We start from the raw sequence: 27,894 nt of genomic DNA, 5'->3' as shown, positions 1-27,894 counted from the left end.
TAATAAGACACACTCTTATTAAGAGTTCATGCTACAACCTAGCAAAGAACTTTAAATTTTTGGAAGAACAATATATTCATTTTGGCATTCTGCAGAGGTAAGCTCTTTAGCTCAACAAGTTTATTTTGCATGCATTGATTTTATACTAGCTCACATTTTTATTTTTTTTTTAGAAATGAGATTGACTTTAATATAACTTTTTTTTGTTTGTATTCTATCCCTTGGTGTCCATATATGTCTGGGATACATTATCAGCACATTCTCTGTTGTTACCTGTGATGCATTTTTCCTTCTCACTCTCAAGATTAATTTCAATTCCTAAATTTTTCCCTCTGAAAATATGCAGTAATGCATTACATGGTTTAGGCATTTGGGGCAAATAGCCCACATTCATTTTAGGGTTAGTAGTCATGTTGTTTATTTTTCTCTAGCTATAGGAAGTTTCTTTTAGGATCTGCCTCATAACACCCAGGGAAATGTATAACAACTACTGTAGGTTGTTTCCTAGACTTGAGTTCAACAGTTTGAATTTTTCAGAAAAAATCAAATCAAGCGATGCTCCCAAATGATAGCTTTGTAAATTCATACTCACTGCCTCCCCCATTGTTTTTTCTTTTCTCATAGACACTAACTCTATCTTTCTGCTTTAAAGTAAAGTACACTTGGTGGCCTCTCCTCCTCCATCCCTCAAAATGATAGCAGTCTCTGCAGTCAGCAGTGCACTCCTGTTCTCCCTTCTCTGTGAAGCAAGTGCCGTGGTCTTACTCAATTCCACTGACTCATCCCCGCCAACCAATAATTTCACTGATATTGAAGCAGCACTAAAAGCACAACTAGATTCTGCGGATATCCCCAAAGCCAGGCGGAAGCGCTACATTTCGCAGAATGACATGATCGCCATTCTTGATTACCATAATCAAGTTCGGGGCAAGGTGTTCCCACCGGCAGCAAACATGGAATATATGGTAAGAGGAATACGTTTTCTTTGAGTTTGGAGTGAGGATGCTGGATTTAAATTGTTCGTTGAAGAACCTAAAGAGTGTTTATATGTTAAGGGATATGGAGCTCTGCTATACATTTTAACTTAGGAAAGGCTCGTATATGCCTAGTAAGCTTAAATTTTGTTGCATTATAGAATTAAAGGGGGGGGAGGTTCTCATTTTCTTTTGTGAGTTCCATAACCACTGATGAATCTGATCTTTTATAAGAAACAGAGATAAAGAATGGGGTGTGTTGACTGACCACATTTGAAAGACACACTTTTTAAAAAATATTCACAAGGAAATATTTCTGTGTTTGTGTATCTAATAGTCATATTTATAGGCTAAAACATTTCTTGAAAATAATTTTTTAAAATTATAGGTTTTGTGTACATAATTTATCTTTGGGTAGGTGTCTCTTCCCTTTCTGGGACAAAGCTCTTCCTGATGCTAATCTATTTGTGTTCTCAGAGAACATGCTGACTTTTTCCTCTTTGTGATTTAATGCTTTGTCGTTCAGATAACAGTGAAGCCAGCACACTTGCACACTGTTCCAACTTGCCATGAACACATTCTTTGCTCTTTTAAAAATAGGCACTCTATGTTTAAATCACTCTACTTAGAAAGTAAAAAATAAAACAAAACCCTTGAGTTGGTATTGAAAGGATAGCTGTGCTTTTTTAAGTTGTTTTATTTTGTGTTTTGTTCTTATGTAAGCTTATGGTTTAGAGTCCAGTACCTTCTAAGAGCACAGCTTGACGCTCTTTTAAGTCAATGACGATCACCAGCCTGTTTTTTCTAAGTTGGGGTGAGGAGGTGGTACCACTAACAAGTTTTTATAAGTGACCTAAAATTTGGTATTTCTCTCAGTTTCTCAATTCCTCTCTTCTATTTAAATAAGCTTTTTAAGTTTGACTAATGGCAGATGTCAGAGTTACAGGGAAAATAGATTTGCCAAATGTAAGAGAGTCATAGTTCATAGAAGTACAATTTAGATTCTATGAAAATGCACTTTCCTAGTTTTCTGTAAAGAAATTGGAAGAGGTGATATAATCAGTCCTAGTTTAGGAATAGCATTATACCCTCATGGTTAAGAATATGGGCTTTGGAATCTAAATGCTTGGGTTCAAACCTCAGTCCTGAAATACTGCCTGCATGAACGTTTCATTTCATTTTCATCATCTTTTATATAAGGATAAACGTAGTACCTGCCATATAGGGTTGTAATCAGGAAAGTATGAGTTGAGGGATTGAGCAAGTAGATCAGAGCCTAACAAAATAGACCTCTGATAAACAGCACTTTCTAGAAGATGATATATTAATATAGAAAAAAGAACAAATAAGTTTTTTAGTTACCATAAATTAGGAGAGAAATATACATAAGATTCTAAATGAGATCAGAAAAGTATAATATATAGACTCTGGGTTTAGGAAATAATTCCTGGTGCCAGTCACAACACTATGCAGACAAAAGTAGGGTGAAGATAGCTGAAGTGTTTTAGAGGTGAGCTCTTTCTGCATTCAAACCCTAACACTGCTGCTTACTTTGTGACTTTGGACAAGTTACTTAATGTATGTGAGACTCCATTTCCTTATCTTTAAAATGGGAATAATAATATAGATAATAACCAACCTATATACAATACAATTCACTATTTTAATGATATTGAAGGCAGAGAGATCATCATGAGTAAAGGTGGGGTACAACACATTATAAATGGTTGAAAAAGCCACATCCTTTCTGGTTATATTTTCCCCCACTGATCAAGTATTCATTCATTCCACATGCATTTATTTAATTTTTTTCTAGGTTTCAATGACTTGGCTAATTGTTTCCGTAGATGATCTCATTTGGTAGCTCACATTCTCCCTATGATGTTGAGATTGTGATCTTCATTTTACAATTAAAATCATGTAGACCTAAAAAAGTTATTGAGTAGGCGAAGTGGCATGGACAGTGAATGGTATTAATGGGGTTAGAATTTAGATCTATGGAATTTCAAAGCCAATGTTTGTGTTGGAAAGCATCTTTCCATTGGCTAGGTTTATTAAATGCTCCACTGGGGGGAACCCCTGGAGGTGTCAGGGTATCTTTGTTCCTCCTTTAAAATGCCAGCTGAAATCCTGTAGTATTCACATTCTATTCTATTCTTATCAATATAGGAGCTAAGATATGATGTATTTCGTAAGAACCAGATACAATGCTGGTTATGTCAGTAGATGTTTTATAAATCCTCCTTCACTCAGTTAAGTTAATGAGAAGTAGTAATTGGAACGGTACGTTCTATAAAATTAAGTTCCATAAAATTAAATATAATTGTATCAAAGTGTCATGTAAATACTGCATATAATTCATTTCCCCATGTACTTACTCATTTATTATTTATTGAGCATTTACTATATGTCAGGTACTATTCTAAACACTGGGTTACATTCATGAATAAAATAGACAGTCCTTGACTTCCTGGATAGAAAACCAGACAATAAATAAGAAAAATTTTAAAAGTACATAGTACATTAGAAGGTGATAAGGTTGTTAAGAAAAATAAAGCAGGTTGTGGTGAGATTGTGAAATTTAATAGGGTGGCCAGGGAAGACCTCACTAAGAGTGTCCTGGAGAGAGGTGAGGGAGTCCACCCCACTGATAGAAGAGGGAAGAGCTTCCCAGGTGGAGGGGAGAGCAATGTCCTTCCCTGGGGAAGGACAAAACTGATTAGTTTGGTTAGAAAATGTGTTCAATTTAATGAAATTGTAAGTTAGAAAGACTTTGAGTAAATGAGTAAATGAAGTCATTGACATAAGTCACATGGATCCTTCATGAAGACTCAGAGAAACATTGAGGGAACTACAACGTAAGAGGCTACTTGGAGGTTGGAGCACAAACTGTAAATGACTAATCTCTCTAGGCCAGGCAAAAAACATAGATCTCAATTTACCACATACCTGTTCAGCATTGATTTGGACTGTGAGCAGTCTGAAAGTGAGCTCCATTCCTAACCCTTACTATGTAAATTAAACACTTAGGACCCTTAGCTCACCAGGACCACTAGCCACGTGTTCAAGTTCTCATCAGTGTGTGATAGTAGCTGCGGGAACCTCATTAAAGCTGGTCTTCAGCTCAGGGCTTTTGTTAAACGTGCTGCCAAGATGGGGTCCCTTTCATCTGCAACTTTTCTCTCTGAACCTTCTTTCCAGGATGTCTCTCTTCATCTTTCTCTTCCTTAACTTATTCCATGATTTACGACCCTGACCTTCAAGTTTTATCAGAATGCTATGTCCTTTATTGATATTTTTTTACCCTCAAGACCATATTCAATTTCTTCTTCTTCTTCTTCTTCTTTTTTTTTTTTTTTTAGCGGGGGAAGGGCAGAAGGAGAGAGAATCTTAAACAGGCTCCACACCCCAAGCAGGGAGCCCTATTGGAGGTTCAATTTCAGGACCTGATCATGACCTGAGCCAAAATCAAGAGTCCGTCGCTTAACTAACTGAGCCACGCAGGCACTCCATCAATTTCTCATTCTTTTAACTGCTATAAATAACACTTCATGTCTGTTATTTTGTTCTTATCAATATCAAAATCTATACTTATTTGTATAGTTCTTGCAAGCTTTTTAGGTGCTAAATCTATGTTTATTCACCTTTGTATCTCTATTTGTTTTGAGCCAGTTCTTGAGTATAGACAGTGATCAACATGTATCTGATGATTTAGTTGAATTCCCTACGAATTGTTATATGTTTACAAGTAGCACCAATTTTGATATATATTTTAATGGAAATTTTATTATCATGTATAATGACATTTTATCACATTCACCTAAAGTTTAAAACAAAAACTTTTCCTAAATTCTAAAATAGTCCCTCAAAATTAAATGATTTTATCTCCTTTTAAGTACTTGGTTATGTCAGTGTACCCTTGACTAAATAAAGTAGAAGCAATTTAAACAGAGTGTTGACATTTATGTTACAGTTATATAATATTTCTTTGGATATTTTGTCCATGATTTTAGTAAAAAATACACATTTAAAATGTCTAATTTTCTAAATGCAGTATCTTTAAAAAATAGTCATACAATAGATAGGGCTTAAGATATGCAAGTCAAACTTCTTTACTCTTGGCTTCTGTTCCACAATTAGTTTATTGACAAATTTCCAGAGCTCCTTGGACACCAGCTGTTTTTCATTCTTCTAAGGGCAGCTTAAACCATGACTCTAAACCACAAACCACACTAGTTTCTTAGAATAAGAATTATCTCCCAAAGAATGAAATTGCAAGACTCACACATAGAGTAAAATTTGTAAGATTTTCCTTTAATATGGGTCAATTGAATAAATTGATCTTAAAAATGTTGAGTTCCTTCCATAAGAGGATGAGATCCATTGATAACAGAAATCTTTGTCTTTAGAGTAATAAACAAAACCATGAAAAACAAACAAACAAAAAAAGAAAACACTAAGCATATAATTCAGTATTATACTGAATATAATACACCGCTGTGTAAGATTGATGTAATCAGTGAGGTACAGATAAATATCATGGAGAAATCAAAGAAGTGATAATCTCTTATTGGCAAAATCAAGAAAGGTTCTTTGGAGGAGGGACATTTGAGATAGATGTCCAGGAAGGGTACGGGTTGACTGATAGCAGATAAAGCAATGCATGCACAAAATCACCAGGAGAGGAAAAGTATAATGTGTTAGCCATAGTTTTGAGGAGTTTGAGACAATACTGAGAATCACTTCATACAAAAGTGATTAAGGAGACTATAGAAGTTTTAGAGTAGCGTCAGAGCTGCATTTTGGAAAGATGGCCCTAGCAGTTGATGGAGTTTGAATTGTCAATGAAGTTGATTGGGGAAATGACAATCACTGAGTTAATAGTGCCACTTCTTTAGGTAAGAAGGAGTCAGACACCTGCACCTACACAACAACAGGTATGAACAGCTAACTGAAGCATGGTGTATGGAATCGCAGTCTTTATAGTCGGTGTACAAAATGGAAAGAGAGGTGAGGGACAGTGAAAAAAAAATGATGGAAATGAACTGAGAAACTTAAAGCTGAGAAAGTGTAATATAATTTGACTATGTTGATAATGTGGTCCATTTCATTTGTTTGGTGTCTGCAAGTATTATTTGCAGAGCTAAAAGGATTTAAGGCTTCCTAGACTTTTTTGGAAAAGAGAAAAGTACTAGTTACCAAGTCATGGCAGGTAGTAAAGTAACAGAAAGCATGGCTGCAATGAATGAATGGAGAATAGATTAATCCATCCTTGGAAATAGCCAAAAAACTATTTGCTTACAATAATTTATGACTCAGGCAAGAATAATGAAAATGCTGATTTTGTTCATTTGGGCCTCATGTGGAAGAGAATGTTGATGATGTTAAACTCCTTTTTTTTCTTTATTCAGTAGTTGACCAAACACTTGTGATGTTTATCCTTGTCTTTTTTTTTTCTTTTTTAATGAAACCCTATATTGTCCCAGATGGCACATTTCCCTCTCATTTGGGAAGGATAACTCAATTTTCTTGTTATAAACATGAGAAATTTGATGTGTCTAACCTAAATCTTTTCGATGAATGCTTTTATGACTACTAGAAAGCCTCCTGAGACCCATTTGCCAGCCAGCGGTGAACTGAGAAAGACTGCTGACAGGAAGGCATTTCTCCAGAGCTTTTGGAACTCCACATTCCTGTTTTCATAGATGTAGAGCCTTTTAAGTGTCTTGGCTTCTAACAGAGACTGGGCACATTTTGTAGGAATTTTCTTCCAAGGTGCATGTTGCTTAATATTACTTACTTACTGTTACTTATATATCAATGTTCAACTCGTCATGTATGGAGCCAGCTGAAGGTTGAGAACATTTTCTTTGTGAACATTCTGAATACAATCTCTAAAGTGCAAGTGGAAACATTAACACAGTATGATTCAGAACCTTACCATTAGGTGGTAGACAGAAAAGCTGTGAATCTCATGAAGCCCATACATATAGGGTGACTGTATTTCCTAGTATTACAACACTGCTTTTTTGAGGGCAAGTGATATTTAACCACATACAACAGTGTAGAAAAATAAATCTATTGTATTCCTGCTGAGTATTTGTAGAATCTAGCATCATATCCGTTCCACAGAGAAGACTCAATAAATATTTGTGGAACACCTGAATGAAGTCTTCTAACATTTTCTGGGCATTCAGACCACTATAGCCACGTGTAAAGAACACATGGCTATAGTGGTCTGATGGGCAAGAGTCATTCATTATTCCATCACTCATTCCACAACATTTACTCATGTGCCTGGCAGTGTGCTGGGGGATTCAATGGGGAGTGGAAAGACACTCTTTTTAGGAAGAACTGTGAGCAGATAAGTAAGTGCAAATGCCATGAGTTGGGTGCTAAAGTAGGAAAAAATACAGGGTGTTCTGGGATTACAAGAAACATATTTAGCCCAGACTTGAACTTAAGGTGTAGAAGTAGGGAAGGTGTAGTAGGTGTGGTAGGGTGCTCTAAGAAGGTGAATGATACATTGAAGGCAAAGGTAAAAATTCAGTATGACTTGGATATCATGTATAAGAGAAAAAAAATGATGTTTGATGAGACTGGAGAAGGCAGGCAAAAACTTGTTTAGTTTTATTATAAAAGGGAAGTTATTGAAGGTTTTAAGCAGGAAAGTTATATAATTAATTTGCATTTCAGAGAGGTTGTTCTGGCTACAAGGTGAAGAAAGGACTAGAAAGGGCAGAAGTAAAGGTGGCTGAGGGTTCTAGAGGCTGTTTTACTGGTCTGGGTGAGATGACTGAACAATCTGACACTGAAGCCCATCAGATTGTGACAAAGTAGAATCAGGGATCAAATCAATAGCAGTGACTGATTTGGGGGCACCTGGGTGGTACAGTCGGTTAAGCATACAACTCTTGGTTTTGGCTCAGGTCATGATTTCAGGTCATGAGATCGAGCTCCCTGTCCAGCTCTATGCAGAGCATGGAGTCTGCTTGAGATTCTCTCTCCCTCTCCCTCTGCCCTCTCACTCCTGCTTGCTCGTGCTCTCTAAAATAAATAAATAAATCTTTAAAAAAAAAAACCTTTAAAAAATTGGAGTGAGTGATCTACATTATGAAATAAAGTGAAGATTTATATGATGACACAGCCAAGGAGGATACCTGCATTTTTTACTAGAACAGCTGGGTTTCTCAGAGTTGAAGAACACAAAATCAAGAGCAGATTTCAGGTAGTCATTCAGGTTTATTATCAGGTTTATTATGGCTGCAGGTTTATTATCCAGGGTACACATCTACAAAGGTTGGGAAAAGCAGCTAGTATGTGGGAGGGAACATTCTTCTACTATAAACATTTTTTAGATAGGAGTATACTTTGGTAATCAACATGAACCACTTTGCATAATAGGGTAGGGTAGTGTCACAGAGACAGTATGGATGGATGATTTTATGTCTGGGAATTTACTCAAGAATTTTTATAAGAAAGTTTCATGTACCTTTTTTTAAAAAATAAGTGCTGAGGCTTAAATCCACACAAATCCAAATCTGTTTCAGGGGCCTGGGTAGGACCAAGCCCACCTTGTTCGTCTGACATGCTCAGGATAAGGTTTTTTGGAAACTAATCAGAGGACTTCAGAATAATAGGGGCTGACTAGTCTGGCTCTGGGCTGGTGTCCTGAACTTAACATATCTAAAAGGCATGTACTAGTCAGTGGCCATTAAATAGTTATGAACTTGAGATGTTTAATAGTCTATGAGAATTTCTGAAGAATGATGTAGTTAGGGATTAGAGAAAAATCAAGACTAACAGCTTAAACTGGTCAAGGAAAATGCCTGGCATAAAATACATCACAGACTGAGGTTTGGAGGCATGGGGTACAAACATTTCCAGCCTGTTACCCATAGTGGCTAAATCAGGTACTGAGCATTTTTTTTTTTAAGTGAATATGGAATAATGCCCAACAAGCTGTGTTTTTAGAATAAACTTTTCATGACTCTTAAAATTTCACACCACATACTCCAAACTGAAACAGTTGAGAAATGTTTCTTCAGGACACAATTATTTTTCTCTCCTAAAAAGTGCATCAAATTCATGTCTCATAATTTCATTAAATGTGAACATTCTACCAAATCTCTCTCTCTGCATTCCAACGAGATCGTGTTTTCTGCAGGCAGTAGGTAGGCGGAAAGGCATTTGAATTCTTCTGACCACGTGGTCACTGGCAACATTTGGGCTATGCCTGTGTATCACAGGATAGTTTAACAATCCAGAAATCAATTTTTAGATTATTGCAACACTGAGTTGGTGAAAAAAATTAGTTACACATGAAAATGTCTTCCTGGCTCATAATTCCAGTATTAAGTAGTAGGTGATGGATATTATATTTTCCCGGGAAGGAGAATTCTTACTAGAATCCATCAACAAATGATCTTATAATTTAAAGATAAAACATATATTAAAGAGGGATTTAAGGAGGGGGAATTAATAAGTTTTAAGACATCTAAAACATTCTCTAATTTTTATCTTTCACTGTCTGATGTTATTTCCTCTGAAAGCAAACTCCTTATTATCTATATGCAATTCTGTTTCTGATTATTTAGTTGCTTCAGGGTTTATCTGTTTTCACTTTATCTGATGCCTGCTTTGTTGACATTAAAGCTTGGAGTCTCTTAAACTTTAGGCTGCCAGATAACATGATCAAAAGTGCACTTTACACTGCTTCCCATTTTAGGTGGCCTTCTAGTTCACTTGTCATCACCACCATTCCAGTGCCTGCATCCCCAGTAATAATAATGTCTACCATTAAGTACACCATTGTCCTCCTAGGACTGTGTTAATAGTCTTCAGTCATGATCTTGTCTAACCGTCAAAGAAGTCTTGAAATATGAAGACAATTTTTCTCATTTAGAAACAGGAAACTTGGAGCTTGGAGAGTATAAATAACTTTCCCAACATCACACAGTAGGTAAACCGAAATGATGAGAAGGAGTTCTATAGGACAAAAAAGCCCATGCTTTGAAAGGCCATATGTTACATGCTCCCCTTCCTGTGTGCATCTCCTGCTCTTGAGACCACTGGCTAAGGTATTTCTCTACATGTATTTGATCTGAGGACCTCATTGAATATTAGAAAGTATTTCTGCACATGGAATCAAATCTTATTCCCAGTATTCTTTCTACCCTTGGTAACCATATAGGAAAACTCTGCATTGTGATAGTGCTTCAAGTCTTTGAGAACTGTGAACATTGATGTCTTGGACCCTTGACCTCAAGTCACCCAGCTTTTTCTTAGCCGTTAGCCCCTTTGTGTTAAGTATCTACATATGGCTCCTCTTGCAAGCAGAGTCTTGCCAATGTAGCCTATCAGGGAAGGTTGCAAAGAGATATTTGCCTACTGAAAACACTGGAAAAGGTAAGAATTGTACTATTAAATAAATAGAAAATCAGTGTACTCCCTCCACACTTTTTACACCACACTGTTTTACATACACACATGAATGATGCCCATTAAATTGTTTTGGGAAATGGAAGCAGAGTGGCTCTGATCAAGGAATGCCTTTCATCCTGTTGTCATCCCAGTTGGGTTCCAATACATATGTGCTCTTCTTACAGTAAGGTGCCTAGAATTTATGTGATGTGGCAAGTGCAGTGTAGCAATGACAAATCGTTCTCCATTTATTCTATTTCTGTGAATGCATCCTAAAGTTAAGTTTGCAGAATTGGCCAGCACCTCCTGCTGATTTGGATCATATTCTTGTATTCTCATGAATTGCATATTGGTCAAATATGTGTTTTAAATTCAGGTTCAGTGTCATTATAGTGGAAAGTGATTGCCTTTTTATTTTATTTTTTTAACAACATAAAATTTGTGATGTTTGACATCAAAAGTATCAGACATATAAGAAAGCAGAAAAATAGGATACGTAACAGAGGTAAATCAGGCAATAGAAACACAAATGATGGTATTAGCAGAAGAGAAAGTTGTGGGTTTTTTTTAAGATTTTATGTATTTATTTGATAGAGAGAGACAGTGAGAGCAGGAACACAAGCAGGGGGAATGGGAGAGGGAAAGCAGGCTTCCTGCCGAGCAGCGAGCCTGTTGTGGGGCTCCATCCTAGGACCTCTGGATCATGACCTGAGCTGAAGGCAGATGCCTAACAACTGAGCCATCAGGAGCCCCATGAAAAAAAAAAGTTTAAAAAGTTATAATAAACATGTTCAAATATTTCAGGGAAAACATGTATACATAATGAGGACTTTTTAAATAGCCAAATGGTTTTCTAGAGATAAAAATGCAATATCTTAAATATGTATTTCACTGAAGAGTAAGTACTGAATTAGAGATACGACAATAAAAACTATGAAATAATATCGCATAAATAAAACAAATAGATGACATATGGGTAGATAGATAGATACGATGCGAGAGAGCTAGGTTCTTGTCCTGTAGAGTGGAAGAATGAATCTCGCAGACAACAGAGAGTGAATAAAGTAATAGAATTTTATTATGTGAAGATACAGAAAAAGCTCTCAAGGGTGAAAGGGGTCCTCATAGGGTTCCCAGTGAGGGTCTTTAGGGTTGGTCTCTTATAGAAAGCTAACCAGGGTACTTAAATCCTTTTAAACATTTCTATTGATATCACCATTGAGCACCTTAAATGGCTTACTTCCTTTTTAGGGTATGGTTAGTTATTCCTTGCTGATCACAGGAAATTATCATAAAAAGGCACCCACCCCACATGCCTAGGGCAGGGTCTTTTTAAATTTTGTATCTTTTTTTTCAAGATTTTAGATTTTCAGAAAGTTCTGTATATGTTTCTTCCCATGTTATTTGTAATATCTTAGTTAATAAAGCCACTTAGATTTCCCATGATATCTAAATAAGCACTGTGAATACCATGTTATTTCTGTGTTCATATCCAGATAACCACTGAATACATGTTCTTTTCTCCTGAAATTGTCACTCTCAGAGTGAATGATGTTAGCATATTTGTATAGCAATACACATAATGATGTCTCTCTCTTTCTCTCTTTCTTTCTCTCTCCCCAATAATTCTGTCTTCCTTGAATACACATTACCAATATCCTCATGGAGTTTAACAACTAGCATCTGTGACAGTGAGGCATATTCAGGACAAAATGTTATTTTTAATTTTTATTTAAACTTCAGTCAACAACAGACCAGAGTGTAGAAGAAGGACACTGATATAAGTGCTTATATGTGAAAATTAATAGACGTTAACTATCAGAAATGTGCCCTTCTTCTTGAGAATTGCATGTGGTGTGGCAGGGGGGAGTAGGCATAGGAGAGGAGAGGGGAGGCCCAAAGTTCTCTGCAATCAAAATGCCTCTCCACCAAGAAGGCTTTAGATAATTATTTCTAATCAGAAGAGAACAGAACTACTTTGTAAGCACACATTTAAGATCCCCAGTCTTAACATTGATTGGATAGGTCCAGGATTGTGCTAAGCATCCATCTTCTTGAAAGTTCCCCAGAAGATCTTGGAGTAATTTCCCAGGTGATAAATTTCTTCAGTCATGGTTTAGAACACAAAACTGAGCTGAGGAAAATATTACGTGGCTTAAATATCCACTTGTTTGTCAAGAGACTATACATTGAACAAATTAATGGGTTAACCCAAAGGAAAAATCATCCCAGTGATAATTCTACGCTATCACAAAATTTCACTTGAAATTATTCCACACCTGGTTTCACAAAATATCCTCTGGGTCTGCAACATGAAATCATGCTCACTTGGGAATATACTTGATTGGCTAAGGGAACTTTAAAAGAAGCAAACTTTTAAGTAGCACATGATTCTTCTGGAGCTTTTTATATAATGTATTACATATATTATATATATGTATAATTTGTTGTATAATAATGTATTTATGTGATGTATTACAGTTGGCAATTATTCATTTATTTGTTTGGTAGTGTTTTTTGTTATCTGTCTCTTCCCTAAACTTTAAGATAAAGTCCATGTTTGCCCAACTGACTGTTGAATTCACAGTACCCAATGCCTCCCAATGAATATTCATTTACTGGCTGTCTAGATGAATGCATTACGTGGGGTCCTATTGGTTAATCTGGAAATGTGTGTTTCTTGCATTTTCCATTGTTGAGGACAAAACAGCAGCCCATGTGTGGTAAGTCTGCTGTAGGAGGTTTGGAGCAAATGTGGCTCCAGGAACACTTTCCTGCCACCATCCATGGGTATTAGGAAGGAAAATGCCATATCCATGTGAGTGTAATTATGAAAATGATACCTTACATTAGAATTCATAAACTGTAGGTCCATCAACCATTCTAATTAGTGGGCATATTTAATTTGCTCTGCATGGTATTGAACTGTACAGAATTTTACATTTTTAAAAATCATTTGTCAAATGTTAAAGTTGATACATTTTACATATACATCTGTATTTCCAGATTATCCTCAAGAGGGGAAAGTTCTAGAGACATTAAGCCCACTTCCTACTTGTCAGCAGTTGGTTAGAGAGGAGTAGCTTCTTTGGGTGGGGCAGATTTGTTCATTTCTGAGTCTATTTTTTCCCCATGTAACTGTCCTCTGGACATGCAACGTTGCCATCTTACACTCAATACTACTTTATTCATTTTCCTTACTAGACCGTCACCCCAACACAGTCATTTGAGTACGACTATATTTATACAGAGCTCTAATATTTTCAAAGCACATAAGTCAAGTACAATTTCACAGTGCATATTTAGCCATACATAGATTTAAAGCACTGGAACTTTCTTTCCTAAATGCCAGTTGTATTTAAGTACTCTCACTTCAAATTCTGAATGTATTCTCTTTTATCCATGCCCTCATTAATTTATATATTAAGGTTTCAAGGATACGAAGCACTCCTTCAGTTAGGAGTTTCTTGCAGTAACCCAGATAACAAATTATTTTGGCTTTAACTGAGGTGGTAGCAATAACAGAGATGAACAGTTGTTTGTATTCTGAATGTACAGTATTTTGAAGGGAGGAGCAACAAGAATTGCTGATGGAACAGATTAAGATTATGAAGCAAAGAAAGAGTAAAGATGACCACTTAGATTTTTGGCCTGAGCAACTACAACAGCAGTTGGTAAATTGCTTCAGTAAAGGATCAAATGGTAAATATGGCATATGTTACAGCCACTCCACTCTGCTTTTATAGCACAACAGCAGCGGTAGACAATGAGACAATGTAACAATGTAACAGGACAGATTTGGTGATCCCTAAATGAGAAGATGGGCAATGCCATTAGAAGGAACACTACAGGAGTAGCTGATGAGGGGCTAGGAAGTGGAATGGGGTTGTGACTCTCTGGAGCTCAGTTTGTGGTATGCTGAGTAGAGACTTAAAGTAGTAAGGTGGTTAAAGTAGTCTGGAATTCAACTACTGGAGATAAAATGTGGAACCATACCACCAACATTGGTATTTCAATGTGTGAGACTGGATGAGATTTCTTAAGCCTTGAATATAGATGAACCAAAGGGGGAGAAAAAGAGAAATAGATGTGGCCTGAGTCCTGAAAACCCTTCAGCACACAGAGGTTGGAGAAATGAGGAGTCAGCATGCATAAGGAGAAGCAGTCACCAGAAGAAATCAAGGCAAGGGTAGGGTCCTGAAACCAAGAGATGGGGTGTGTCCAGGAAGAGTAGGTGGTCAGGCATTCCAAACACTGCCGCTAGAACAAGTAAAATGGTGACCAAGAAATGACCACTAATGACATTGATAAGAGCAGCTTGGGTGCAGTGGATGTGGGGTGGGAGTGTGCAGGTGTGGACTCAAGAGGGAAGGGAGGAAGAGAAACTGGGAATTCTCAGTTAAGAGAAAAAACTCTTGGAATTTTATTGCAAGAGAAAGGAGAGAATGATAGATTGATTGGAAGATGAAAAAGGGTCAAGAGAGGCCTTTTTTAGTTTCTTGTTAATAAATTTATGACATTGGCAATGCTCCTCTCCAAAAAAAAGAGTCTATTTTACATCATCTCTTTATAGAAATTTTCCTCTCCCACCTACATGAAAGGTAGTACTCATTTTACCTGAGGGAAGTCTTCATTATCTTCTTCTAAGCATTTAAAAAAAAAATGCTTCAGACCTTACTTTAGTATTTTGTAATGTAATGTGTTCCCATATTTTGTAGTTATTTTTGAGGGTTGAGGGAATTTTTTTAATCAAGTTCCTTTAACAATCTACTTCTCCTATAAAGTAGAATCAGTTTTCATTAGTTTAACCAATGCCCAGAATTTGCCATAAGAAGGCATTTTCTCTTCTTCTGCCCCACCCCACCAGACCTCAACCCATCCCGCTCTAGCCTTACCAAAGCTCATTCCTACCCTCCTGCCTGGTTTAACACTGGGTCTCTATACTCCACTTTCAGTGTCCTTTATTGGCCATTTCACAACCATTTCTACCTAATAGGGAAAAACCAACCAATTTCAAATCAGAACCAAAATCATGCATGTGAAGCTTTTTAAAAGCTTTTGGCTGCCCTCAGAGGAAATAATTTTATCATCGCTTAATTTCTTTGTAATGATTCTTTCTCACTTTCGTAAGCCAGTACTCCTTTTCCAATTTGACTAACCTAGGAAAAGATCAAACAGTCTTAGATAAGTTATTTCTTTAAAACCTCAAAGCGTGGGCGCCTGGGTGGCTCAGCTGGTTGGGCGGCTGCCTGCAGCTCAGGTCATGATCCCAGAGTCCTGGGATCGAGTCCCACATCGGGCTCCCTGCTCCATGGGGAGTCTGCTTCTCCCTCTGACCTTCTCCTCTCTCATGCTCTCTCTCACTGTCTCTCTGTCAAATAAATAAATAAAATCTTTAAAAAAAATAAAAAAAAAAATAAAAAATAAAAAAAAAATAAAACCTCAAAGCGTGTCTGTCTAAATTAACTTTACATTTTTCAAAATATACAAGAAATGGCAGCATAACTATGGGACATGCCAAACTTTCTCCAATGGCATTGTCACCATAGTGTCTATGACAATAAGCAATTTAGAAATGTGTCTCTGAAAATTCAAAGTGTGATATTTTTATTTTTAGCATTTTATGTCTTCAAAGATAGTATACGTGAGCAGAATAGATTTTTTCAAGAGGCCAAAATTAATATTCCTGTTTCTTCCTTAATTTAGCCACAATTCATTAATCTTTTGTCCTATTTATAAATCTAGGATTCTGACAGACACTTTTATTTAATATTTATTACCATCAGATTTAATTAATTAAATTTCCTAAGCCACATGTATACATTTAATTTATCTGGGTTTTAAAAGTATTTCAATTGATTTATTGAAAATAAGTTTCATACATTTAACTATGTATCATACATTTGTATGATACTTAATGTATTTTCAATACTTAAATGTATCATACATTTAAGTATTGAAAATAAGTTTCATACATTAAGTATCTTTTTTAAACAAATATTTACTTATTTATTTATTTGAGAGAGAGAGAAAGATAGGGAGAAACAGCATGAGCAGGGTGGGGGCCAGAGAAGAGGGAAAAGCAGGCTTCCTGCTGAGTGGGGAGCCTGACACGTAGCTCGACCCTATGACGGGAGCAGGAGGAAGACACTCAACCAACTGAGCCACCCAGTTCCCCTTAAAGGATCTTAAAAGTCTAAGAAATACAGTGACTCTTCAGTTTTAAATTGTGCTGTACTATTTTAAAAATTTAAGATTTTTCTTGTATTTTTCAACTTAAAATCACAAGTTAAATAATTACTCACTGATATACTTATGTTGAAATTACAAGGCTAACCTGTTGCTTTAATTGGCACATTTTCTTAACCATTACAGATTTTTAATATCAAGTACACACAGGTTCCTTAGCCAGAAATTCTTTCCTAATACCTTAAATTTGATTCTTTCAAACATTCCTACATTTAAATCTTATGTGTGGAAATAAAAGATCTCACCCATTTTTTAAAAAGCACTATTTCATTTCAAACCATGTTAAAGATGTGAGGATGTATTCCCAAGTAATTTTTAGGGATGCCTTCTAGTCTGAGTACACTTCTTGTCCAAGATGTTGACCGGGATGGGTGCTTCAGATGTCAATGTGCTTCATGATTCTGGCTGTCACTGTGTTGTGGATACCAAAACTCACGGATGGCTGGCAAAACAACCTTATCCCTGGCTGGATCATATCACTACTCAATTCTTCTGTCTGCTTATGAAAGTCAGCAAACTTCTCCCATACTGCAACATTCTTTGATTTGATTTGGTATTTCTTTGGCTCAAGCTCTAAAGACTTCTAAACTTGATGAGAATCTACATTCTTTTCATACCCCTCCTATTTCTCGGAGCCACAACTCTTGCAGATATTTAAATGACATCAGTTTGAATTTGGGATATCTCTCAGGGCTTAGTCCAACTATGTGGTTGCCACAGACAAGATGCTAACTTTTATTTACAAGTAGAATAGTTCATGATGAATATTTTAGTACAAAGATAAATCAGTCCTTTTATAAGGCAACCAAATAAATGGCTCTAACAACAAGGATTGGAAGAAAGTCATTTGGAGCAAGAGGACACACCTCACACTGTTTTAAGCCATCTTTACTTTGTGAAATAATTTAATCATAATATCTAAGTTCCAGTGTGTCCTGTAAATGTTTTGGGGTATCCATGCATAATATTCTTTTTTTAAGAGTTTATTCATTTATTTCTTAGACAGAGAGATAGAGAGAGGGCACAAGTAGGCAGAGCAGCAGGCAGAGGTAGAGGGAGAAGCAGGCTTTCCGCTGAGCAGGGAACCTGATGTGGAGCTCAATCCCAGAACCCTGGGATTATAACCTGACCCAAACGCAGATGCTTAACCGACTGAGCCACCCAGGTGACTCTGTACATAATATTCTTAATTTTTGCATCACTTTTAGGAGGTAAGATCAAATTTTAGGTGTTTACAACTTAATTTATTGTGAACTCATCTTACCTATTTAGAAGGGCAAAACCCAAAAATACAGGATGTTCAACCTGGTTGAATAAAATCTAAGTGTCAGATATCTAGTTTTTCCAACAAAAGGTAACAAATAGTATGTTACATATTTACTAGGCATTCATTCCATAGAATGCACATGTGTGCCCTTTTCTGGTGCTGTATTTGTAGGATCCAATATTAAAATTATTTCTGAGTGCCTGGGTGGCTGAGTCAGTTTGGTGTCTGCCTTAGGCTCTGGTCATGATCCCTAGGTGCTGGGATTGAGTCCCACATTGGTCTCCCTGCCTTGCTGTTCTCTCTCTCTCTCTATCTCTCTCTCTCTGTCTTTCTGTCAAATAAATAAATAAAATCTTTTAGAAAATAAAATAAAATAAAATAACTTCAAATAAATGCTGCACATACTTAGAAAAATTCTGTAGATAGATTACCCATCAAGCATCCAGAAATGTATATGCTAAGTTAAATGCTTAAGCAATTTACATCTTCATTTCCTGAACTTCATAAGTTGTAAGAATTCTTTCACATGGTTGCGCTTGGCCACATTCACTACAGTTTAGAGATTCTGGATAGGAAAAAGAAGATCATACTGGACCACTCCCTATAGCCACAATTTTTTTGTTGAAATCTCCTACTGTTATTAAATAAAGTTATTGTTGCTTGCTATTTTCAAACCTCAAAGACCTCTCATCATATTAATAAGTTTAAATACCACTGGATCTTAAGGGGATAAGTAATGTACCCATTTTCTACTGGAATTGTAACCCAGGAAGAAAGATAGATAGCAAACGCAGATCTTAACTTCACCAGTTGACGTGATGGATGTAATTCCTAAATTTCAGAGCTCCCTACTCAAGCTGGATCTTCCCCTCTCTATAGGATGAGTGTGAGTCTTATTTAAGGACAAAGAGGCAAGAAAAAGTATAGCCCCTTTGACTTCTCCTGCAGTGGTGGGTATCAAAGGACATTGGACCATGTCTCCCAAGGGGAGTCAAAACGACCAGTTCTCTGGGGGAGTGGGATCAAGCCCATGCCTATCAGTCTCTCTAGCATCTTCCTTCAGGAACATAGAGACAGGCAGAAATCCTCCCATCAGTTCCTTAAAAGTAAATATGGAGAGAGAAGAAAGTGATTATTCCTTCTCCTCCATAACCATCTTCCCCAAAATTTTTATTGTAATATTTATACATAGAAACTCATGCCTAAAAATGTAGGCATCAGTAATGCTAAATACATTGTCTTCTTTATCAAAATCCCTTATCATGGTTAATAAGGTTTGTTCATGTAAGATATTTTTTGGGAATGAACTTTGTGGTTCATCTCCCCCCCCAATTGTGGCCAACATTTTAATAAAGTAAAAATGCTTTTAGCTGTACATAAAAGATTCATCTGTATATCTAAACTGATGTTTTGAGTGGAAATATTTCAGATAAATACAGATTGAGATCTAAATACAACTCTATCAATCTATCCATCTATATCTTATATATGTGTGATAAATGGTTTGTCTTTTTGACTTATAAAATATGAAGTTTATTTTTTTTAAGATTTTTTAATTTATCTATTTGACAGAGAGAGACACAGCAGAGAGGAACAGAAGGAAGGGGATTGGGAGAGGGAGAAGCAGGCTTCCTGCCAAGCAGGGAACCCGATGCAGGGCTGGATCCCGGGACCCTGGGATCGTGACCTGAGCCAAAGACAGACGCTTAATGACTGAGCCACCCAGGCGCCCCTAAAATATTAAGTTTTAAAATATATGAATGAGTATAAAGATAGACTTATACATGCTAAATTGCTTCTAAATTCTTAACAGCTTTAATTATTGTTAATTATTTTTAAAAGAATCTGGTTTTATCTTCTCTGTGGAATGGAAAGGGCTAGAATTGAGCAAGTTGTTGACCAATATAACATATGTCTTACTGGCTTTGATGCTGGTGCTACTCAGGTATATTAAATCATGGGAAGTGGATATGAAAAGTACCCTAGAAATGACCTCACCCAATCTTATTTTACAGATGAGTTAAGTGGGAGAAAATAATTGACATGTCTTCAGCCATAGTCGATCTTAGTAGTATAATTAGGGTTAGAACACGAGATTTTTATTTTCAGGTCAGTGTTATCTGTGCCATGCTGTGCTTATATTTTAGGATAAGACTATAAGAAAGTGTTCTTAGCAGTTCTTGATCTGAGTATACATTGTAGTTCAATATGTAGACAGTACTTAGATGCATTTTTCCCCAAGTGATTACAATTAATTAAGAACCCATCAGGGGACATAATTTTTTGATGCCATGCCATCTGGAATTCCTTTGTGAATTAATTATGCTATTTTGCACTTCAGTGAACTGTAATCCATATTTCATTGAGAAAACTTCAAAAGAATAAATACTAGATAAATCCACTATCAGCCAAACAAATAACTTTTTTATAAAGATTTATTTATTTATTTATTTATTTCAGAGAGAGGGATAGAAAGAGAGTGGGGAAGAAGGGGAGAGCTGGAGAGAGAGGAACAAGCAGACTCCCCACTGAGTGTAGAGCCTGACTTGGAGTTTGGTCTCAAGACCCTGAGATCATGACCTGAGCTGAAATCAAGAGTCCTATGCTCAAATGACTGAGCTACCCAGGCACCCTAATGTTTTTAAAAGTTAATTCCAGTCTTTAGATATTGTGACTTTAATTATAAATTTATTTCATACTGTTGATACACTTTGCCCAAATTTTTACAGATAAGACAAAGGAGGAGTTTGAAACAATAATTCATAAAACTTATGTCTGACCTAAGTAACTGTGAAAACTGTAGTACAAAATCTCTCATGATAGAGTGTTTTCGATTTTTCGTACTGTATATAACATTGATTGCTCACTGACTAAAATGGCATTATGTAATGTTTTGCCACGTGTAATTTAATCCTCAAAATTGGCAGATGATATTCTGGGTATTAAAGCTCCTAAGATGTGGCCATTGTCACCATAGAATTGCTCCAGATTCTTTCTAAATACTTCTCATTTTATACAAACCTTATGTTTACCTTAATGTAATTCTAGATAAGTATATGTAAGGTGACATTGCTTTCCTAATTTAAAACAACTTCGGAGTAACTAACAAATTTCTGTTGAAGGTGGCCTCATGGGATGAAAGTGTCTCTGGAAGAGTTCATCTATTATTTTGATTTTTGCCTGTTTTATTTCAAAGTCACTAAAATAAGTTCTCTTCCCTTAAATACATTGTTATCTTAACTAAATATATGTATCCCATCACCCTTGTGGAAAATTAAGCCTCTCAGTGTCCTAGTTAAGCAGTCTCATGAGTTTGCTTGAAAGCTTATAACTCAAAGTGAACTCATGACCATCAACCCTAATATAGGTGAGTCTTATTTAGCTCCATACAACCTGGTGAAGGAGAAAGTCATCAAAAAATGATAAAATAAGGGAGACTATGAAAAACAGAAAAATAATGATCAGTAGAAGAACATCTATACACTTTTCTATGGGGAGCTCCATGTGAACTTGAGTAATTATAAATTTGACCCTTATTTTTTCATGTAAGTTCTTACCTTCTAACATATGCTACTATCTAGTCAAAATTTGGACAAAATTTTTTCAGATAGCTAGAATATATTTAAATATTTAAATAACTTGGGAAATAATATCATGATACAAACTATCAACTTCCATTAAAACCACTCCACAGAGAAGAAAAATGTTTTACTAAATTATATTTTTACTAGGGAAAATTTTTGAATGCTTTTTTTGTATATTGATTTACAAGAATTATAAATATTCTCTATTTTGTGTTTTTGTACCTTGAAGCATCTTATAAAATAGATTACCATTTTAGGTTGATTTATAATTGGCAGGTCAACAAATTCTTGCTTTCTTTTCCCCATACAGCTTTAGAAATGAAAATATCAATCTATATGGTAACTAATATAAATATCTATTAAATCTAAGGCTCATTCAAATTTTGTCCCACAGTTTTTTTCAATTAAAGAAAAGTTATTATACATCAATAACACCCTTATCAATTTAAACAACTTCCTTTTTTGAGAACTATCACTATTTTTCTTAATTTATTAATTGAATTATAATATGCTATATTTTCATAGAAGTCCTATGTGGCATAGTTCAAATTATTCCTTATCATAATTTGTTTCTAGTTCATACACACTAAAATTTAGTTCTCATATTATTATTACTACCAAAGATTTAAATGTTGTAAAATATGAAGTCTCCTTGGGAATTATTACACAACATATAGTTTGACCTTTAAAAATTATGGTATAATGTTAGACATTATTAATTTTGGTAGACCAGTTTGAATAAATAATTTGATGATGTTATTTTTTAAGATACATTAATAACATCGCTCCTCATTGTTATGAAGATGACCTCTAGGAAAATCAGTTGACTCAGGTGGATTAAAAATTCAGTAGTCAGTATGATGTGTCCCAAGCTACATCTAGATGGACTTGGTATTTTTGTTAGCCTATCCTTTACTAAAACTCATATTTGGACTTCAGATTTGGATGACACTGTAAGAACAGTAATGTTTTCTGTGATATAACCATATTACATTATAGAACTTTTAATATCAATGGTCTGAATTTGCTTTCTTTAGTGAAAATAGTCTAAGGAACCAGAATTAAAAGAACTTTAGGAAATAGTAGTACCATTTCTTCCTCTTAACTTTTGTCAGTTACTGGCAAAACTGGTAAAGCTCAAGGTTTTTTCTCCTTCACAGGTTTGGGATGAAAATCTTGCAAAATCTGCGGAGGCGTGGGCAGCTACTTGCATTTGGGACCATGGACCTTCCTATTTACTGAGATTTTTGGGCCAAAACCTTTCTGTACGAACTGGAAGGTAGGAAGCAGTTTCACTGATACTGTTCATCCACACATTTTATTACTTAGGGACCCTAAGGGGGAGTGATACCACTTTCAAGTAATATCAGCAAATACTTATTGAGTGCTCACTATGTGTCAGGCAATGATGCTTGGCATGGGACTGTTTCAGATGTCTTCAAGGATTATTTAATTGGTTAAAAGGTCCTAATAAGACCAGTTTCCCCTTTCACCCTTGGAACACCCTCTCTTAGCCTGTATTCTTTGCTTACGTCACAGAATCTTTGAAAGGATTAGGCATATGTTATAACCTATACCCTGACTCTCCCACCTCAGGAAATTTTTTTCAGTGTGGAAGAAACCATTCTTGTGTCTATGAAACTTTCCCATGGTTGCATATATCTATACTCATATATGTCTGTGCAACTATGGGAAAGTCTGTTCCCAGTGATAGGATAACTTTTCCACCACCAGGGAATGTCATCATCCAAGATTCCTAAGATCCATTCTCTTCCATATACAGGAGAAAAATCAGGTGTGCTATTACTAAAATTAAAGTGAATCAAGTTCAAGGGAAAAAACAAATTTAGTTCTAGTATCACAACTACAATTTATCTAATTTTTAATTGTATACATGATTCTGGTGGAGAAATTTTTAACAATATAAAACAAGATAAAGTTGAAGATTCCTGAAATTTGCATTTTTTCTTTCTGAAACAACCAGACATATACTTAAACGAATATGTAGTCCTGGGCATTTTCAAGCTTGGCCCTACTTGGAGGAATAGGTGATGGTGGTAATTGTGAGGTATGGATTTGCTACTGAGTCATCATGAATAATCTGCAAAAAGAACTATTAACTTACAACTTAACATGAGTCCACTATAAATTACGACTGCTATACTCTAAGTTCTCTCTCTCTCTCTCTCTTTTTTTCTTGGTATCTAGATATCGCTCTATTCTCCAGTTGGTCAAGCCATGGTATGATGAGGTGAAAGATTATGCTTTTCCATATCCTCAGGATTGCAACCCCAGATGTCCTATGAGATGTTTTGGCCCCATGTGCACACATTATACACAGGTTATTTCAATTGTCTTGTTAATTTTTGATTCATGGTTTCAAAAATGCTCTTACTCTTTTGGGGAATATGCATTTTCTTAGCTTTAACTTCAATAATGATGTATTGGTTTATTTTTGCAGATGGTTTGGGCCACCTCCAATCGGGTAGGATGTGCAATTCATACTTGTCAGAACATGAATGTCTGGGGAGCTGTGTGGCGACGTGCAGTTTACCTGGTATGCAACTATGCCCCAAAGTAAGTACTAGGCTGGCTTCTACTTCTTGGAACTTTTAATGATATTAAATATCTCCAGTCTGCTAGTTATTTTAATGTGAATAAGATTTAATTATAATAGCCTCTAATCCTCAAATCTCCCATGACCTCATATACCTGAAAAATAATGAGATGAACAGTTATTTTTCACAGATAGGTATTTCCAGCTAAAATTCAGGGCAAAACAATTTGAGATATGGAAATTCACTAAATTCCCTTCACCTGTTTTTAGTCATGATAATTGTAAAATAAATACTGTACTTTCAGGCTTTTGACTGTTCTATAAAAAGAAAAAGAAAGAATCTTTTAGGGAATTTATCAATACTGCACTATTCCCAACTATCAGTACTAGAATGTTGGCTTATTTTTTTCACTGGGAAAGCAAAACAGAGTCCTTCTTCCTTTAAGAGTAAAACTAAAAATTATGGTTTACTAATTTTATAGATGGCTAAGGAGTCATTCACTGCCAGAAGGGAAAATTTAAATGCTGTGACTTCTTTTTAAATTAAAGCTTTGCCATGATTTAAGTTTCAGTATTGAAAATTTAGAATTTTCTCATTGGGGGTGCCTGGGAGACTCAGTTGAGTTAGAGTCCCCCTCTTGATTTCAGCTCAGGTCATGGTCTCAGGGTGGGACTCCACTCAGCAGGGAGTCTGCTTGAGATTAGCTCTGTCCCTCTACCTCTGCCCTCCCCCTCTCCTGTATGCATGTGTGCACACTCTCTCTGTCTCTATCGCAAATAAATAAATCTAAAAAAAAACCACAATTTTTTCATTAGTTATATTTTATGGCATACATAAAATTGTATTGTGAAAATTGATCAAAGATTATAAAATATAGCCATATTTATAAATATTCTTTATAAGATGAGTATAAATAAGCATTTGTTAACATTTGATAAAATGCCTTCCTGATAACAATAACTCTTGAGACGATAAAATGTTCCAATATTTATACATGAGTCTGTTCTCATTTGGAGTAAATAGCAAAATGTGCAAAGGATTTATGACACTCTTGGTGTCTTCCAAAGTAAGTCCCAAACAAAGATTTTCTCCAGCTTTGCCAATATGGGGAGGGAATGAGAAAATGTTTCACAAATAACTGCATTACTCATTTATATGGTAATATGTCAGTGGCAGTGTTTTTGCAAAGTTAGAAAAATAGCGATTTTCCCCATGGTTCTCCTTCATAATTATTGGAGTAATTAGGTTTGGAAAGTAGAATGTGTTTGCATTACAAAAAACGTTGAAACTGTGCATTTGCTTGATATTTTCAGTTTCACACTTTATATTTTCCTATTAAGACTTTACCCTTCTTCTTGACATAAATAGGCCAAGTAGTACTCAAATGGTGAAAGAGATTTTTATTTCATTTGTTTAGCTGTTTTGTTTTTAAACATTGATTCGACTTTTCTAGTATTATTATTGATGGGATATCGGATTGTTTTCAATGAGAGATTAAGATATTGTGTTAAAACACTTAATTTGTTGTAAAAAAGAACCATTATTTTGAAACCTAGGCAATGAAAGAAGTTTTAAAATCTTGACTGTTATTTGAGTGTGAATTTTCCAATGCCAATATAGAGTTATCTCAAGTCTGTTTTTTAGGGGGGGGGGGAAAGAAAGAGGTGGAGGGAGGGAGGGAGGAAGGGAAGGGAATTTTAATTAGATGGAATAGAACAAAAAATGGAAGGATAAATAATATTAGTTCATTGGTTGACTGATTTACTTCTGAATGTAATTGTCCTCTATTCAGTAAAAATCTGTGATTTATGTAAAAGTTTGTAACATAATATGTAATACTTTTTACACATAATAAAACTGTATTTCTAAGCTTATGTTACCAAAAATATGTGCTGTGTAATTTCAAAAAGTTATGTAGAATAAATAGAAAAATATGAAATTAAAATAGCATAGGCTCGCCCATATGCACTTATGGGCTTTGGATAAAGATATAGAGGGAAGTAAGATTATTAATATAGAATAGGAGAGATTAGGATAAAGGAGTGAATTACACTCATAAGAGAAAGGGCCTCCTCTAGTGTAAGCATGTGTCATTACCCAAATTATACTCGAGGAAGCTTATCCAGAGGGCAGAGTATAGAATAAACTGAATGGAGGTGGGTGCTCTTGGAATCTGATGACATTTTGTTATATGAATCACTAATCAGCATGGATTTCATTTTTATAGGTAACTTTGCTCCATAAATATTTTGTAGACCAAAGCCTGAATTTTTATAAAGATTTTATTTATGTGTGTATTTATTTATTTGAGAGACAGAAAGTGAGCATGAGAGAGCAGAAGCAGCGGGAGGGGCAGGTGGAGGGAGAGGGATGAGCAGGGAGCCAGATGCTTGACTCAGTCCCAGGACCCTGGGATCATGACCTGAGCTGTAGGCAGATGCTTAACCCACTGAGCCACCCAAGCATCCCAAATCCTGAATTTTTAACTGACTGATTTCAGCAGATATTTTATGTAGATTCACTTTAAGAGTCACTGTTTGGGCTTCTTCAGGTTGTAAAGAAGATGAGAACCACCTGTTTCATATTTTAGCCTCTTACTTACAGTTGTCTCATCTTCAACCCTGACTTTTCACTACTGACAACCAAATTTCCTCCTGACCATTCAGTTTCCATCAAAATGTGGCTATGTTGCTATTTTTAGGGCTAATCACCATGCTATTGAAAATACATCTATTACCTTCTCCCTCATAATTGAACAGTAAGTCATCGTAGCTATTTCCAACTATTGTAAATGATGAATTTGATGTATTATTATGATCATGGTCATCAATACAGATAAAAAGATTGACAACACAGTGTTTAACATTATCAAAAAACAAATAGTATTACTAAAAACAAAAGCTATGAGTTTACACATAGGTAAAGGTTTTGAAATCACCTTTAATTGCTTCCCTGAGCCCTTAATCTCTTATCATGACAACTTCTTGCTCATCTCATCATTTCTAAGCCTCCCAGAAAATAGTAAGTGCATGTATATATTACCATCCTTAGCATTAGCAGGAGTTTAGAAATGGGAATGTGTCCTGCCAACGTGCTCTAGAAGGCAGTTACAGGGCAGAGACAGATGTAGTGACTGAATGAGCGTCGAGCCTGGCATCAGATGACTAATTATGTCATCATTCATTGTAGTGCCTCACATCTTATCTGTAAATTAAGATAATACTAAGTGTTGCAGAAAGAAATATTTAAGAAGTAAGATATATAGAAAAATAAGTTACTGTATAAATAAGAAATGGAGGAATGCCTGGGTGGCTCAGTGGGTTAAGCGTCTACCTTGGGCTCAGGGCATAGTCTCAGGGTCCTGGGATCCAGCCTGGGGCTCCCTGCTCCCTGGGGAATCTACTGGTCCCTCTCCCTTTGTGCCACACCTCCCCCACTTCATGCTCACTCCCAGTCTCTCCCTCTCTCAAATAAATAAATGAAATCTTGAAAGAAAGAAAGAAAGAAAGAAAGAAAGAAAGAAAGAAAGAAAGAAAGAAAGAAATGGATATGATTTTCAGTGCCTTTCTAAACTGACAAACTTCTCAAAAAGATCATTACATGTCAATCCATGCAGTCATATGCTTAAGGACAAGCACATTTCTTTAAATGGGCACTAATATAGCACTAATGTTACCTTTGTACTTTTTTTTTCTTCTTTTAGGGGCAATTGGATTGGAGAAGCACCCTATAAAGTAGGAGTACCATGTTCTGCTTGCCCTCCAAGTTATGGAGGATCTTGTACTGATAATCTTTGTTTTCCAGGAGTAACATCAAACTACCTATACTGGTTTAAATAA

The 27,894-nt window shown here is 35.8% G+C and overlaps 1 protein-coding gene across 1 annotated transcript; it reads left to right on the top strand.

Annotated features, from left to right (window-relative positions):
• Positions 1-28: 28 nt before the first annotated feature.
• On the top strand, positions 29-27,894 carry PI15 (peptidase inhibitor 15; the record flags this gene model as incomplete). The annotated part of the gene is made up of 6 exons (XM_080802179.1): positions 29-97; positions 653-965; positions 22,658-22,776; positions 23,706-23,838; positions 23,959-24,074; positions 27,759-27,894. The coding sequence occupies exons 2-6, from the start codon at positions 693-695 to the stop codon at positions 27,892-27,894; spliced, it is 777 nt and encodes a 258-aa protein (XP_080658305.1). The 5' UTR covers positions 29-97; positions 653-692.

The sequence above is a fragment of the Martes martes genome, assembly GCF_963455335.1.
Source record: "Martes martes genome assembly, chromosome: 4".
NCBI classification, from domain to species: domain Eukaryota; kingdom Metazoa; phylum Chordata; class Mammalia; order Carnivora; family Mustelidae; genus Martes; species Martes martes.
Note: the sequence above shows the minus strand (reverse complement) of the source record. Positions and strands in the feature narration are given on the sequence as shown.